Source organism: Triturus cristatus, chromosome 5_2 (assembly GCF_964204655.1).
Source record: "Triturus cristatus chromosome 5_2, aTriCri1.1, whole genome shotgun sequence".
Classification (NCBI taxonomy): domain Eukaryota; kingdom Metazoa; phylum Chordata; class Amphibia; order Caudata; family Salamandridae; genus Triturus; species Triturus cristatus.
The window spans coordinates 890,201,556-890,216,231 of NC_140588.1; the positions used below are offsets into that span (position 1 = coordinate 890,201,556).

Below are 14,676 nucleotides of genomic sequence, written 5' to 3' on the forward strand. Positions count from 1 at the left end.
GTTATGGCTTTCTTAACTCCTTGGATGGTAAGGTGACAAAATAAAATTGATCAGAGCACGTCAATCACAGAAAAATGAAGCAGGGTGTCTCAGCGCATTATCTAAGAAGTCAAGCTTCCTGAGGCAAGCCAACGCACACGCCTATACACTGCCACAGTCGTTTCTAGACTCGTGTGAAAGTTTGGGTACCCTAATGGTAAGGTGCAGGGCGAAATCCTGAGACCCAAAAGTATCAACACACGAGCAAGGTATCTACAAAGGAAGCACACTTTGGAAAAATCATACCTCAGGGGCTAGGAACGTCGGCTTCTTTCAGGGTACTTTAATTGACCCCCGTTTTCAGCATGGACAAATAAACATGCCCATTATAGGCTAGATTAGGGAAGGGTGTGTGTGTGTGTGTGTGTCAGAAAGAGAGTGAGAGAAAAACACTCCATGCCCTTCCTCTTTATCGTAAATAATTTTCACAACAGTCATCGTCAGGAAGCGAGGGAAGTGTCCCTTACATTAATTACGGCGGTCTGCAGTCGACACAGATGTAGCTAAGAACTGAAAGAAGGAACACAAAGATAGCTTAACCTTTAGAGCGTTCATACCCCCATCCCCAAATATAATTTGTAATCCAAACTAAAATGCAACAACTCATTATCACTATTTTGAATGTTAGTAATTTGCTGGTGAATTTCCAGGAAGTTGTCTGATGTATAAAGATGCAGCACTTGGCACCTACAGTAGCCTAAACCTCGCCCTTTTCCCAGGCTGTGGGGATGGAGGTACTGCTAACAGCCCCTAGGGGGCATGGTCGGCTGCTCGGTTTGGTGTAGCCCCTGTGTGCATATGCCATACTCCAAATCCGTTGTGCTAGGTTCCTTAGGGCAGGTTGGCGGTAAACACAGAGCCTGGTGTTTGGATTGAAGCCTCATAAGTATGGAGGAAAGGCTGCGCTGCAGAATGCTGGCAATGAACTACAGTTCCCAGCAGGCCGCACATTCCCACCTCTTCTTGAGAGACCGCAGGGATGTTGCCTCATTGAGTAGATTAACAGAGTTCTTTGCTGGGCCATTGCGCTACAATGTTGCTGCAGCCAGGAACTCACTACATGAATTTCCTACTGAAGAACTATTGCTTTCCTAAGGATTGTTTCAAATGAATAACTGGATTACAGAGAAGTATTCTGAAGTTGTGTTGATGGAAAGAACTTTGAACTATACTCCTGGACATTTACCTGAACTGTTCTAAGACTTAGAGGTTATAGTTTACTAAGGACTGTCATGTGCAAAATATTGGAACTTTAGTAAGCAGATACGTTTGCAAAGAATAGGGATCAACAGGATATTAACAGGATTACAGAAGCCAACTAGGAACTAATACGCATCCTCCTCAAGACAGAGCCTAGTGACAAAGCTTTGGGTAGTTAACCAAAGCACAGGGAGAAATACTGTGCACATACTTATATGACTTACTTATTTCTTGTATGTTTCAGTTTTCAGGTAATACCAGTCTCATATTGAGGCACAGAGAGTTACTTTCACAGGCATAGGACTCAGGTATATTCAGTCACTTTGGCAGTTACAATTAGCTCATAAATGACAAGCCACTTAAGAGATCCTTTCGTCTTGTAGGGATTTACTATATTCTGCCTTGTTTAGCATGCGGTTTGCATCATTATGTTGCATGTATTGTCATTACAAATCCTATATAATGTGACTTGAATTTCTAGTATTGTAATCTTGTCTTTTACCTTGCAGGCTGTGTTTTTATAATTCAGGTACCACACTTTATTTGGGTGCTGTAAGGGTGGTCACCTGTATACTGTACTATAGACCACCACCATTTAAGTGTAGGTAGATCTTTTGGTCCTGACGAATTGCTGTCAAATAGACTTAAGGGCAAGAAACATGTTGACCGGTTGATAGACGCATATAACCCACATCCTTAGAGTTGGGATTAGCGTTGGTTTGTCTCATTTTTAATTAGGGTAGGGGCCACGTTCATTAAAATTTTCTGAGTGGACCTTCTCCCCTATTTTACTTTTTCCTACACATCTTTATCACCTACACAATTTAGGGCCCTCACACGCACTTCACCCACCGGCTTTTGGAAAAAAGATCTCCGCCAGGAAGGCCCCATCTTGGGTGCCGATCGGGGATTGCAGCGCCGCCCCGATAAGGAGCAGACCCGATGATGAAGCATGACATCTAGCTGGCTGGGTGTGTGAGGGTCTTTTTCCAACAAGGAGAAGTTTCTTCTCCCCTTTCTTGCGCAACTACTTACTCTTAAGTAGAGCCCATTTCTCAACACACGTTCGCCTGCATTCACATTAGGAACTGCATACCATTCTTGTTATACTTCTCCCTGTTTTACCACGTCTAAAACATGTGGGAGGACCTTAAAATAAGACCTTAACGATGGAGTGATTTTAACTTTTGCCTCTAAAGGGAGACCCGTCTTTCTGCTGGTTTTAGGGCCCTTGCCTTTATTATTCCAAGAAGGGGAGGAGCTACCTTCAGAGGTACCTTCGAGCCCTATTTTCAAAATATTGCCTCCCTTCTGATGTATGTCTATTCCGACTTTGCCTTCTGGGGGTACCTTGGTGTTATCATCACAGGATTTCCCTTTTCTGGACCCCTGCACTGTTGACCCCTGTGCTGCACCTCGTTTCCCAGTTCTCTTTGCTATTTTACTCCTTATCTTACTTCTTGGAGTTTTCCCTGCTTTTGTTGTAATCCCCTGCGTGACTATACTCGACTGTGCTGGGCTAGTCACAGGAGCAAACTCGGTCGGCTTTGACTGGCTCCTCAGTCTAAGGCAGTAAAGGGGGAAAGCTTACCATCTTCGAGTGCTTCACGTATGCCCCCGTCTTCGTCCTTCTGGCGCCCTGAAACCTCGCGCTCCTTTACCTCCTTTACCTTCTGACTTGAGGCTACTGGAACAAATCCGCGTCTCACTGCGGTCAGTCCCAAGTCTGTCTCTCTCCGTCTCTCTCCCTCGGCGTCACGCTCCAGCGCGGTCGCAGTGGCAGCAGCCGCTCTTCCTGTGCTGCCTCTGCCACTGGTTCCTCCGGATTCACCTCGGAGGAGACCGCCTCGGAGGAGACCACAAGCTGCTACCTTTCTGCCCCTCCTCAGTTCCAGGGCAGCCAGAGACCAGCGTGGGAGGTCAGCAGACACTCCAACGAACATCGCCAAGTGAGTCTTGAGGGGGGGTAAAGCTTAATTAACTATTCACATCTCCTCCCTTACAGCATTACAGCATTTCCATCGTTAGGCAGAGTGGAGCCCTGGCGGCAAGCGACCGCTCAGCTCACGGCCGCCATGTTCTCCCGATGTAAACCAATATTACAAAGCAAGTCTCTGTTGACAGTAACCCAAAACTCCCCTCCACTTCCAGCCTCTGATAATTTGACAGAAGTTCCTCTAGAGAATCTATGTGGCTCCCAGACCTTTGTCCACCCTGTAGTTCCACTCTCAAACCGCTTTGCTATTTTAGAGGTGCAAGATAGCGATCCTGTCTCTGTGCAGAGGCATCGCAGCAAGCAAACCCGTCCTAGTCCCAGTTTCAGTCTTTTCTACATATTTCCCCCCCTGGGGATGGGGGTGGCTCGGTGGCTGATACCTTATTGGCACTAAAAGAAGAGATAGGGAGTAGATTCACTGTCTCTGAAAACAATCAAGCGGCAATACAAGCCTCGTGTGCTGTGTTAGCCCAGAAGCTGGAAGAGGTTTCCCTAAGAACGGATGCGCTCGAACAAGAGATTCCTAACATTAAGGACGCTATGAGCACCTCTTCAGTAGAAATGACTAAATTAAAGAATCAAAATAAGGAAATGAAGGACGATCTCGAACGGCTGGAAAACCACTCTAGAAGGAATAATCTGAGATTGATCAATGTTCCCGAAGCTCTAGAAGGTTCAGACCTTAAGGGTTTTGTGATCTCACTACTTAAAGAGACAGTCCTAAGAAATCCTATTAGCAATGAAACTATTGATTTGGAGCGAGAAATACAAGGGGTACATTGTGATCCCTATAAGAGGAACCCAACAAGACTGAAAAATAGGAAGATCTTGGTTAATTTCCTTACGTACACAGTAAAGGAGGCAATACTATCAGCAGCTCTGAAGGAAGGGACACTTACATCTAATGTCCTCTCTAATACCTTTACATTTAACATTAGGTCTGACATTTGCCACACAACAGCGCAGAAGCAATGGGAGATGGGCAAACGAATGATGGAATTAAATAAATTGGGGACAAGGGCTCAACTGAGGTTTCCAGCTTCTCTTCTAGTCATGTGGAACAATCAGATGTACATTTTTCGCTCAGTAGATGAGGCGGATGATCTTATTAAAAAAATTAAGGGAGGAGGAGAGGTATAAGGGAGGCTGATCTTTTTTTTTGTTTCCTTTTTTCAAAATGGGGAGGCTTAGGACCAGAGAGAGTTAGGGTGTGTAAATGGGTAATGTAGTTTTTTAATTGACCCAAGGACCGGACGCCGTTTAGGTTATTGCCTAATAGTAGGGAGGGTTCCCCAGTGGGGGAGTGGGGCACAGAGGGAGGGTGGGAAGTGGGGGGAGCACGGGTGGGGGAGCAGCGGGAAAAAATCCAAAAAAAGGTCCTCTATCTCAATCACTTTGTCTAGGTGATATGTTCTGGAGTATTGCTCTTAGGGGTAGGTATAGGCGATGGGCGCTTCTCACAGTTAAGATCTAGTAATGGGCAGTAGCGATCTAAAATTCCTGTTGTGGAACATAAACAGGTTACGCTGCCCTCATATACAGAGGTTAGTAATTAAGTATTTTGAACAAAGTCCAGCCCAAATCTGTCTAATTCAGGAGACCCACTTGAGCCAAATAGAGAGCTGTGCTGTTTTTTTCTAAATACTCATGGATAAAAAACTATTGTGTGTCAGAGCAGATGGTCCACTGTAAGGGAGTGGCCATTTTGATTAAGCATGGAGTGGGTTGCACTATTAAATCAGTAAAAACAGATCCGTCTGGGAGATGGGCAATGGCTAGCTTAGATTTTGGAGGGTCAGAGTTGACATGTGCCTCCTTCTCTAGCCCTAACATAGATGATCCTACCTATGTTTGTAAGTTACAATGGGTCTTGATGGAAAAAGTCTCATCAGTAATAATAGGTGGAGATTTTAATGTCCTGTTAGATCCCCTTAAGGATAGAGCAAACCAGAGTCATTACATTGGAGCCCCCCGGGTTCGTCAGGCTATGAATAATATGCTACATGATTTAGAGCTTGTAGATCTGTGGAGGGCAAAGAGGGGCAACAAACAGGGGTATACATTCCACAGTAAAAAATATGGACACTTTTCAAGGATTGATTATGCCTTCATGAGTCGCTCTATTGCGGAGAGTGTAACCTCGATAGACTTTCTGCCCAGTCACATATCTGATCACGCCCCTGTAGCATTTAATCTAAAAGGGTGTGGAAGTAATATAAGACCAAGATGGACACTCAAAAGATCTGTCTTATCTGACTCCGAGATAGTAAGAGACCTTAAAGGTGCAACACAAAATTAGTTTCTAGATAATATGGGCTCCACTTCCATGGAATTTGTGTGGGATGCCTATAAGGCATACATTCGGGGGTTCCTCCACGGCCGTATTAGCGCAAAGAATAAGGAGGAAACTCTGGATTTTCGGCTAATGGAGGAAAAAATCTTGCGGTTAGAGGCAGAAAGGATTAGGATTAATCAGGGGGACACCGATAGTATATCCCAAAAACAGAAAGATCTTGACAACGCACGTCAGGAGTTTAGAGCTATGCTTGATTTAAAATGCAAGGCTCAGTGGCTCTCCAAATCCATGCAGAACTTAGAGTATGGTGGGAAGGCAGGTGCTTTGTTGGCATGGAAAGCTAGGGCGGATCGTGCAAAAAACCATATAAGTGAACTAATCATTAATGAAAATGTTGAAACCTCAAGTAGGACAGATGATATCCAAGCGCGGCTTATCTCCCTATTTGCAGAAACTCTATAAAGAGGAAATTACACATAACCTGGAGGCACTTAGGACCTGGCTAGGGTATAAAAAAAAACTGCGTGTAACAGAGGAAAGTCGGGACACACTTGATGCCCCTGTAACGGAGCTTGAGATCAGGGAACAAATTCGGAAGTGCAAAAATAATAAAGCAGCTGGTACAGATGCCATTCCTAGTGAGATTTCCAAACATCTGCTCGATGAACTGGCCCCTATATTGGGTGTTCTGTTTAATTCAGTTTATCGATTAGATGGTAAGGTACCTAGCTCTTGGAAGGAGGCAACCATTGTTCTTATCTTAAAGCCTGGCAAAGACCCGCTGAGGGCAGACTCATATAGACCGATATCCCTGCTGAATGCTGATTATAAGATCTTTATGAGCATTCTAGCAGGCAGGGTAGTTAAAATTGCCCCTCAGTTAATCAATATTGATCAGAAAGGCTTTATCCCCAAAAGACACATTCAAGAATTAACGCAACAGTTAATAGGCAATATAGATCTTGCAACCGCTCGATGCGAACCCTTGGCTGTAGTGGCGTTGGATGCAGCCAAGGTGTTCGATAGAGTCTGTTGGGTTTACCTTTGGGAAACCCTGAGGGCTATGGGGTTTGGGCTTATTTTTATTCAAAGCCTGGTAAACTGTTATCAGGGGGCTTCTGCTAAGATTCTGGTAAATGGAGTTCTAACATCCAGCTTTGATATCCTCAGAGGGACACGGCAGCGTTGCCCCCTTTCATCCCTGCTTTTTAACATATATATAGAACCCCTTACCCAAGCTATTAGGGCAGATGAACAGATTACCCCATTCAAATCCCATCAATACAGTAGTAAGATCGCCCTATATGCGGATGACTTGCTAATATACACTGACGACCCAGGGGTAACAATACCTAGGGCTGAAGCTCTGTTGTTAGAATTTGGTGCCTATTCAGGGTATTTAGCTAATACCGCTAAAACCGAGGTGATGCTCTGGAATGTAGACAATTGGGCGGGCAACATCAGTAAAGAGCTCAAATATCTGGGCATTATAATAGTTAAAGAGATCGAGAAAATTGCGCAGATACATTTGAATAGAATAACTAAAGAAGTCGGCCGAATTTTAGCCAGGTGGAAAAATCTCCCGTTAACAATCTACGGCAGGGTTAACCTGGTTAAAATGGTTATACTTCCTAAATTAACATTTCTTTTCAACGCTAGTCCCCTTGCCTTCCTGGAATCAGATATCAATAAAGTTCAAAGTAAGATTGCAAGTTTTATTTGGGCACAGAAGGGGGACAGATTGGCCTGGAAGAAACTGAGACGTAGGCTGATCAAAGGGGGTTTGGCTCTCCCAGACCTAAAATGTTATTGTTTTGCTCTTCAATTTAAAAATATTCAGGTGATGCTTTCAAAACCAGATGATTCAACTTGGGGCAGACTTTTAGCAGAGATGATAAGGCAGGAGGGTGGTGAAGGCTTTTCATATAAATTCGGAGCACCCAGATTCTTCAAAAAAGTTTGATTGAAAGTTTTAAGGGATGCCCTGAATCTTTGGTATAAGATTAGATCCAGGTGGTTGATAGGATACTACTCAAATTGTGTCCCAATTTGGGACTCTCCTGTGACACCGGAGTGTCTTAAAGACTGTTTGGCAATTCCAATTAAAAGAGCTGGTATCTCCACCTGGTCAGATCTGGTCTCTTCAGAGGGGGTACTCCCATGGGAGGTTTTAATAATAATAATAATAATACAGATATTTGTAGAGCGCGAACAGCTACCTCCAGAGAGGTGTCCCGGCGCTAGCGAGTCCTACAGCCTAGAGTGAGTAGTCAGGGGGGGATCAAGAATATTGCCTAAAGAGCCAAGTTTTTAGGACCTTCCTAAAACTAGCTTCTGTCGTGGCAGATTGAATGGCAGGGGGCAGAATATTCCATAATTTAGCCGTGCCGACAGAAAAGGACCTGCCACCAAGTCTGGCTTTCCTCGCACGCGGAGTAGTAAGCTTGAGCAAAGAGTTTGAGCGCAGCTCTCGTATTTGGTGATAGCGGGAAAGTCGAAGTTTTAGATAGTTGGGGCACGTACCTTTTAGTGCTCTGAAAGCCAAGGTGAGCACCTTGAACTTAATCCTGCTTGCCACTGGCAACCAGTGCAGCTCGTGCAGATGCGGAGAGATATGCTGCCTGAAAGGGACACGTTTTATCAATCTCGCAGCCGCATTCTGCACGATCTGTAAGCGTTGCACCGCATATTTGGGCAGGCCAAGAAAGAGGCCATTAGAATAGTCAAGTCGAGATGTGATTGTTGCATGAACGACCGTTTTTCGACACTCGACTGGGAGCAGGGGCAGAAGTTTTCGCAAATTTCTAAGTTTGTGCAGGCAGCCAGCGGTAAGCTGTTGTATGTGCGGCAAGAAGGACAAATTCTCATCCTATCTTACTCCAAGATTTTTTACATGGTTACCGGGAGATGGAGCAGGACCCATTTCTGTAGGCCACCACAGATCCGGAGGGGGGTGTTTGAGATTACCAAAGAATAACACCTCTGTTTTACTAGCATTCATTTTGAGTTCATTGGTGTTCATCCATTTGGCCACGTCTCGAAGACAGCCCCTGATTTTACTAAAAGCTGCCTCTGACGTATCTGAATAGGGAAAGACTAATTGAGTGTCATCTGCGTATGATATTGCCTTGACCTCCCATTTAGCAATCAGAGTGAAAAGAGGGGCCAGATGGACATTGAACAGCAGAGGGCTGAGTGCCGACCCCTGTGGGACACCACACCAGAGGCCTTTAGGTTCAGAAGAAAAGGGGCCCAGAGCCACTTTCTGGGACCGATCTGTGAGATAGGAGTGTAGCCAGTTAAGTGTTTTATCTCCAAGGCCGATGTCCCTAAGTCGAAACAGCAGTCTGCTGTGATCTACCGTGTCCGACGCAGCGGATAGATCCAGGAGCACCAGCATGGCTGATGCCCCTGAATCTAAGGACCACCTGATCGACTCGGCAACCTCAATGAGGGCTGTCTCGGTGCTAAAGCCGGCCCTAAAGCCAGACTGAGTTTCATGTAGGGCACCACTTTCTTCAACAAAACTGTTAAGCTGCCGTTGGATCAGTTTTTCGAGCATTTTGCCAGGGGCTGCTAAAAGAGAGATGGGTCGGAGATTGCTCAGATCATCCGGCGTGCCTTGGGGTTTTTTTTTCAGCGGGAGAAGAGTAGCCTGTTTCCAGCAATCCGGGAACAGGCCAGTTGTAATGGACGTGTTCCATATGTGTAAGAGGGGAACTGCAATTGCGTCAGACATTAATTTCCAATTAATTAATTAAGACCAAAGAGTGGGGAGGGCCTCCCTAGATATAAATATATACAACTGGCTTCGTGGTTTTCAGCTGAGAAGAGAAATATTCATGGGCTGTGGGAGGTTGAGAGTTCCCTTCAGGATATAAATCTTAAATATATAGAAATCACAAAATGGTATAAAATGCTGGGAGAGGCAGAGGTTAAGGATCTCCCCCCATCAACCCATATTTGGAAGCAAACTCTACTTGGAGGTATAATTGAAGATCTTTATGAACCATCCCTGAAGCTGTTGTATAAATACATTAAGCCGGCTAATCTTAAGAAGAACCACTTTTTTGTTATCAATACATTATACTATACTCCTGCCAAGATCGCAAAGTTCGCCCCTCTCTCCAAACCGAAATGTCCAAGATGTGATCTGTCCCAGGCCAATGACCTTCACATCTTCTTTGAATGTCCCAAACTTGCTCGCTTTTGGAGTGGAATTGAGGAAGCTTTAAGTGGGATTTTCAAAGAAGAAATCTGCCTAAATATAACTACGGTGTTTTTTGGAGACGATGGTATGCTGAGTAAGAAACTGAGGCACATCCACAGAGGTCTACTGGTGAATCTGATTTTAATTGCCCGAAGGGAGATATGTTTGAAATGGAGAGACCCTTTGCACCCAAAGCCCCAGTACTGGATTAGAGCTGCCTTTTCAGTGGCCAGACTAGACCAGTATCATAGCAATAACGACGATAATTTAAATATCTGGCAGGCCTTTACTGATTGGGGTAGAGGCCTGGGCTTTTTGTGAAATCCGTTGGTCCTATGATTACACCAAGTCGCTAATAAAGGGGCAGCCTGGCTTGGGACCAAAGTGAATGCAGAGGCTGTGGGGCGCACTGTTCGGTTAAGCGGCCATGCAAGAATTGCAGACACTTTTGGTGAGATGAGGACACACAAAAAAAGGAAAAAAAAATAGACTTTTTTACTCTTTGCTTCTTCTTTCTTCTTCCTTTTTCCTTCTCTTTTTCTCCACTATTTGTGACTCCAATCAAACTTCAAACTTTTTAAAATGGTGGAGCTCTTTTTTTGTTGTATTCTTCAACCCTCTTTGGTAAAATATGTTTTTAAACATTGTGAAAGGTTGGGTTAAAGCAAATAAAACAAATACAGTTGTGATATATGGCAGTAGATGGTAGCCTTTTTTGTATACACAGTGGCGTAGCTAGGGGGGGGCGAGGGGGGCGGACCGCCCCAGGCGGCACTGTTTAGGAGGCGGCGGCCGCGTGGCACTGGCGGCCCGTTGCGGCGGCCTTTATAATTTATTTGGGGACACTCACTGTCTAACACTTTGTCAGTAAGTGTCCCCAAATAAATTATAAAGGCCGCCGCAACGGGCCGTCAGTGCCTCGCGGCCCTGTTCGAAGTGCAAAGCAAGCTCACGTGACCGGCTTGCAACTACTGACTGCCTGCACAAGCGCACGCACGCTGCACGCACCGCATAGTGGTGGTGCGTGCGCGCGATCGAGTCGCGACCGGGTCACCAGTCTCTTCTGGGCAATCCCAACCTTCCTCACACAGACACGGTTACGGGCTAAGGCGGGGACGAGTGAGTCACAGGTCCGGTCCCGCAGTCATGCTGAGCTCAGCTGCCGCCCGCGGTGCACATCGAGCGGGCGGCATTTATCAAAGTTTTGTGCTGCACGTTTAGGCGGTGCCATAATTCTGCTCATGGGAGCCAGCTTCGAGGTACTCGACCCTGTCCCGGTGGGGATTTTTTATTTTATTGCATCTTTTATATAGCGCGAACTCGACCCGAAGGTATTAGATAGGCAGAGTGACCATATCTTGAGAACCAAAAACCGGGACATTTGGGGAAAATAGAAGGACTACCATTTTTCATCCACAGATTGGCGCAGAATGACAGCTGTCATCAACATACAATCACGGAAGATGCATTAAGAATGTAAATACAATGTAATTTCTACAATCCAAATCATACCTATTAATTAAATTGCTTTCTTATAACAGTTTCTAACTAGCAAAGCTTTAGAACACCCCCAAAAAAGTGACTCTCACTGTTTCAGTCAACCCCTTCTAAAAACCGGGACATGAGACAAAATTGCCAAATTCTGCCCGGACAGCTGGTGAAAAACGGGGATTGTCTGGGCAAATCCAGGACGTCTGGTCACCCTAGTATTAGAGCGCTTTACATAGCACCGTATTTACATTACATATTCAGGCACGGGGAGATTAAGTGATTTGCCCAGAATCACAGGATGTGGACGCGACCTCGAGCCTTGGTTTCCTGCACCAAAGTCGGCAGCGCAGCCGACGGACCACATTCCCTCCCCTAAATGGATTGATTCACACCACCAACGCACGCCATCCAGGACAGGCGGTCCCAGGCAACGCTGGCACGGCCGCGGCTAAATTAAGTTGGTCAACAGCCTGCTAAGTGCTGGGCAAGGCCGCTGAGAGCGGCTCAAAGCAGCATGATGAGATCCCGCCTGGCGACTTGACCCATGACCTCAGGCCTACCTATGGCTTACTCGAGTGAGGCAGGCCTTCTGAGTCGCCGGCGAACCTGTGCAGAAGTATAGGAGCTGTCTAAGCTTCTCATGTCGGCACCTGCGCGTGGGATCCGATGCACAGCTGCCACAAGAAGTCATTCATCTTCAGGAGTCAGTAGGAGTGCAGGTATGTTTTAAAGCAAACACTTCTGTGCAGTGCCATATGTATTTTTTAGACTACTTTTACAGCCTGCTGCATAACACGCACTGGTGCAAGTACTCTTAGATAGTGGGGCTTTTTAATGCTCACACTCTCAAAAAATATATATTTGAAATAAAACTGCCTACAGCCGAATTGTGACCCCTAGGCTATGTGTACTTTTCTCCTGAGGCTTGCATGCACCCCCATGCTTAATTGTCTCAATGTTAATTACTTAGACTAGCAATGCAACGTAGCCTCAGATTGTTAATAAATAACGGGCGGTGACGCACACCCTGCTGTTATCAACAAATTGATTTTTATCAAATTGCTCAGTGTGTCCTTTTGAGATAAATTACAGTCTGCAGAGGGGTTGTGACCTCTAAGCTACGCGTGTACCCTTCCATTTCCAGTGCTTTGCAGCCGTTTTAAAATCTTCTTACAGTTTCTCGTTGCTCAAATGGGTGTAATTTTTGATATTTATGTTGCCTTTGTTTTTATTGCTTGATTTTCCTTGCGAAAAAAGTGTCACTCGTAGTTGTTGAAATGTCACTCATAATTACGCTGACATTATAAAAATGTCACACTTAGCAATCTGAAACCTTGGCAGCTATGCTTCCTTTATGTCCGGCCTGCTGCTATTAGCTGTACTTCCGGTGCCAGCTGCGCCCCTCCACGTGCACAAACCATGAGCTGAACATTGCAGGCATTGCCCTGTAGAAACATAGACATGGCCGCCGGTAGTACAGTGGGGTGTCGGAGAGCATTCCATAAAGTATAGAACCCTGCGAATGCTGGTAATTTCTACGTTTTTATTTCTTTATTTGAAATTTTATACCACACGCAGACGATGTTAAAGTACTCTACAGTTTTTTATTTTTACTAAAAAATTTGAGAAATGATTCCAAATAATAAACATACATATTTACAAAGAAATGTTCAGGATGACGGCAGAGCATTTTGCAATTTGTAGATACATATTTTGAGAAATGCATCCAAGTCATAGAAATCCATGTTAGCAAAGACGTGTTGTCTTATAGTGAATGTTAAGTAGTCAGTTTGTTCTTCACTCTACAATATTTGATTTAAGAATGACACTGCATATGTGGCTGTGCAGGTGCTGGAGAGGGCTGCAATTAAATGTCACAAACGTAAGTGTTAGTGTTAGGTGTTATGAGGCATGAATATGGAGTTTTATTGGATAAATAAAAAATCCATATTCTGGGTGCTGTTATTGAGATGGAGTAAGGGCCTACTTTGGAGTTTGGCCGATGGGATGCTCAGACACAAATGTATTACAGGTGCATTGTAGCCTATAGCCTTTGTATACAGAGCACAGGATATGTGCCACTGTGTGGCAGAGTATTCCATTCGCATCAGTGCTTCTTTCTTTCTGGGGTTTCTGTTTTGCCCAGTGACGTGTAATTGCTGATGCTAGGTAGGTTGGTGAAGGGCTTTGAAGGTTATGCACACCGTCCTGAGTATGCAGTGTTTCTCTACTAGGAGCGAGCTCAGACATTCTCTAACTGATGAGCTGTGGTCTGCCCTTTTCCATGTTTGCAGTAAGCCTTGCTGCTGAGATTAATAATAATGTTGGGGAAGCCAGGCTCGATAGGGCAGTTTCACATACCTGCCTGGTGACATCTAGAGAATGGACTAAAGTTTGCAGATCTTGTTTTTAACATAAGGCACCACAGCATGCACAAATCTTGCACTGAAACAAGATCTGCTATTCTCGAGTTAGGGCACAAGATAGGGGTTGCCTTAAAGCTGGTATTAGTGTTTGAGTTGGAGTGACAGTCAATATTAGTGTTAGAAAGAATTAGGTTACAACTAGGATGAGGGTGATGGTTAGATGAATGGGATGGGGTGGACCGAGGACTGGAGTTATTAGCATCGCTTGGATGAACAATAGGTTTAGAGATACATGTATGATTATGCTTAGATTGCAGGTTAGTTTTAAGGTTTGGATGAACACAAGTGTTTCGATTGGGTCTTACCGCATTTTTGTGGTTGGGGTTTGTGTTCTAGGTTTAGAGTTATGGTTAAAGTAATTGAGCCAACAATTGTGCAAGGAGGAATCCAGACTGCTTCACACCCAGCCTTAGCACAGAGGCCAGCAATTTACAAATAAACATAGAATTGTCAGAAACTGTATCAAGCTCTGAAAACTATAAAGGGCCTACCACAGCAGGCTTCTTTTTTTGGTCACTCTGGTGAGACACTAAAAACACACACAACATGCGCCCTTCTTTAAAAATGCAAATGAGTAAAATATCTGGTTACCACATTATCAGGCCAATACCTGCCTTAATAATGTCCAGAGGGCTTGTGACACATTCATATGGGAGGGGGACTAGAATTTCGTTGAGTCAGAGAAGGTAATAACCAAGAGAAACAGGATTGGGAACACCCAGTGGTGCTCGAACAATTTTCAGAGTGGCGTCGCTGCCATCAGTGCTTCATCACTGAACTCACAATGTTGAACATATATCATTAAAGCATGGTGTGTTCGCACAGTGTCATTTATAGACAGCACAATCTCCATTGAAGTGGTCACTTAACTTGCAAAGACATACAATTTTACAGATAAAACTAATGTAGCGCACAAACGATGTGTGGAAATCGGGTGTCATTCAATCAAACAAACAGGATTTGCATAGCGCTACTTATCACCTGTGAGGGTATCTAGGCGCTGGAGGGTGGGGGCGGT

The 14,676-nt window shown here is 44.8% G+C and overlaps 1 protein-coding gene across 1 annotated transcript in view; it reads right to left on the reverse strand.

The window, feature by feature from the left end:
- The window catches only part of RADX (RPA1 related single stranded DNA binding protein, X-linked), a 529,236-nt gene extending 526,039 nt beyond the window's left edge, over positions 1-3,197 (reverse strand). Inside the window, exon 1 of the mRNA XM_085608035.1 lies at positions 2,831-3,197. Within this exon, the coding sequence (XP_085464161.1) occupies positions 2,831-3,182 (352 nt within the window). The 5' untranslated portion in view covers positions 3,183-3,197. The remainder of the gene's footprint in view (positions 1-2,830) is intronic.
- Positions 3,198-14,676: the final 11,479 nt, after the last annotated feature.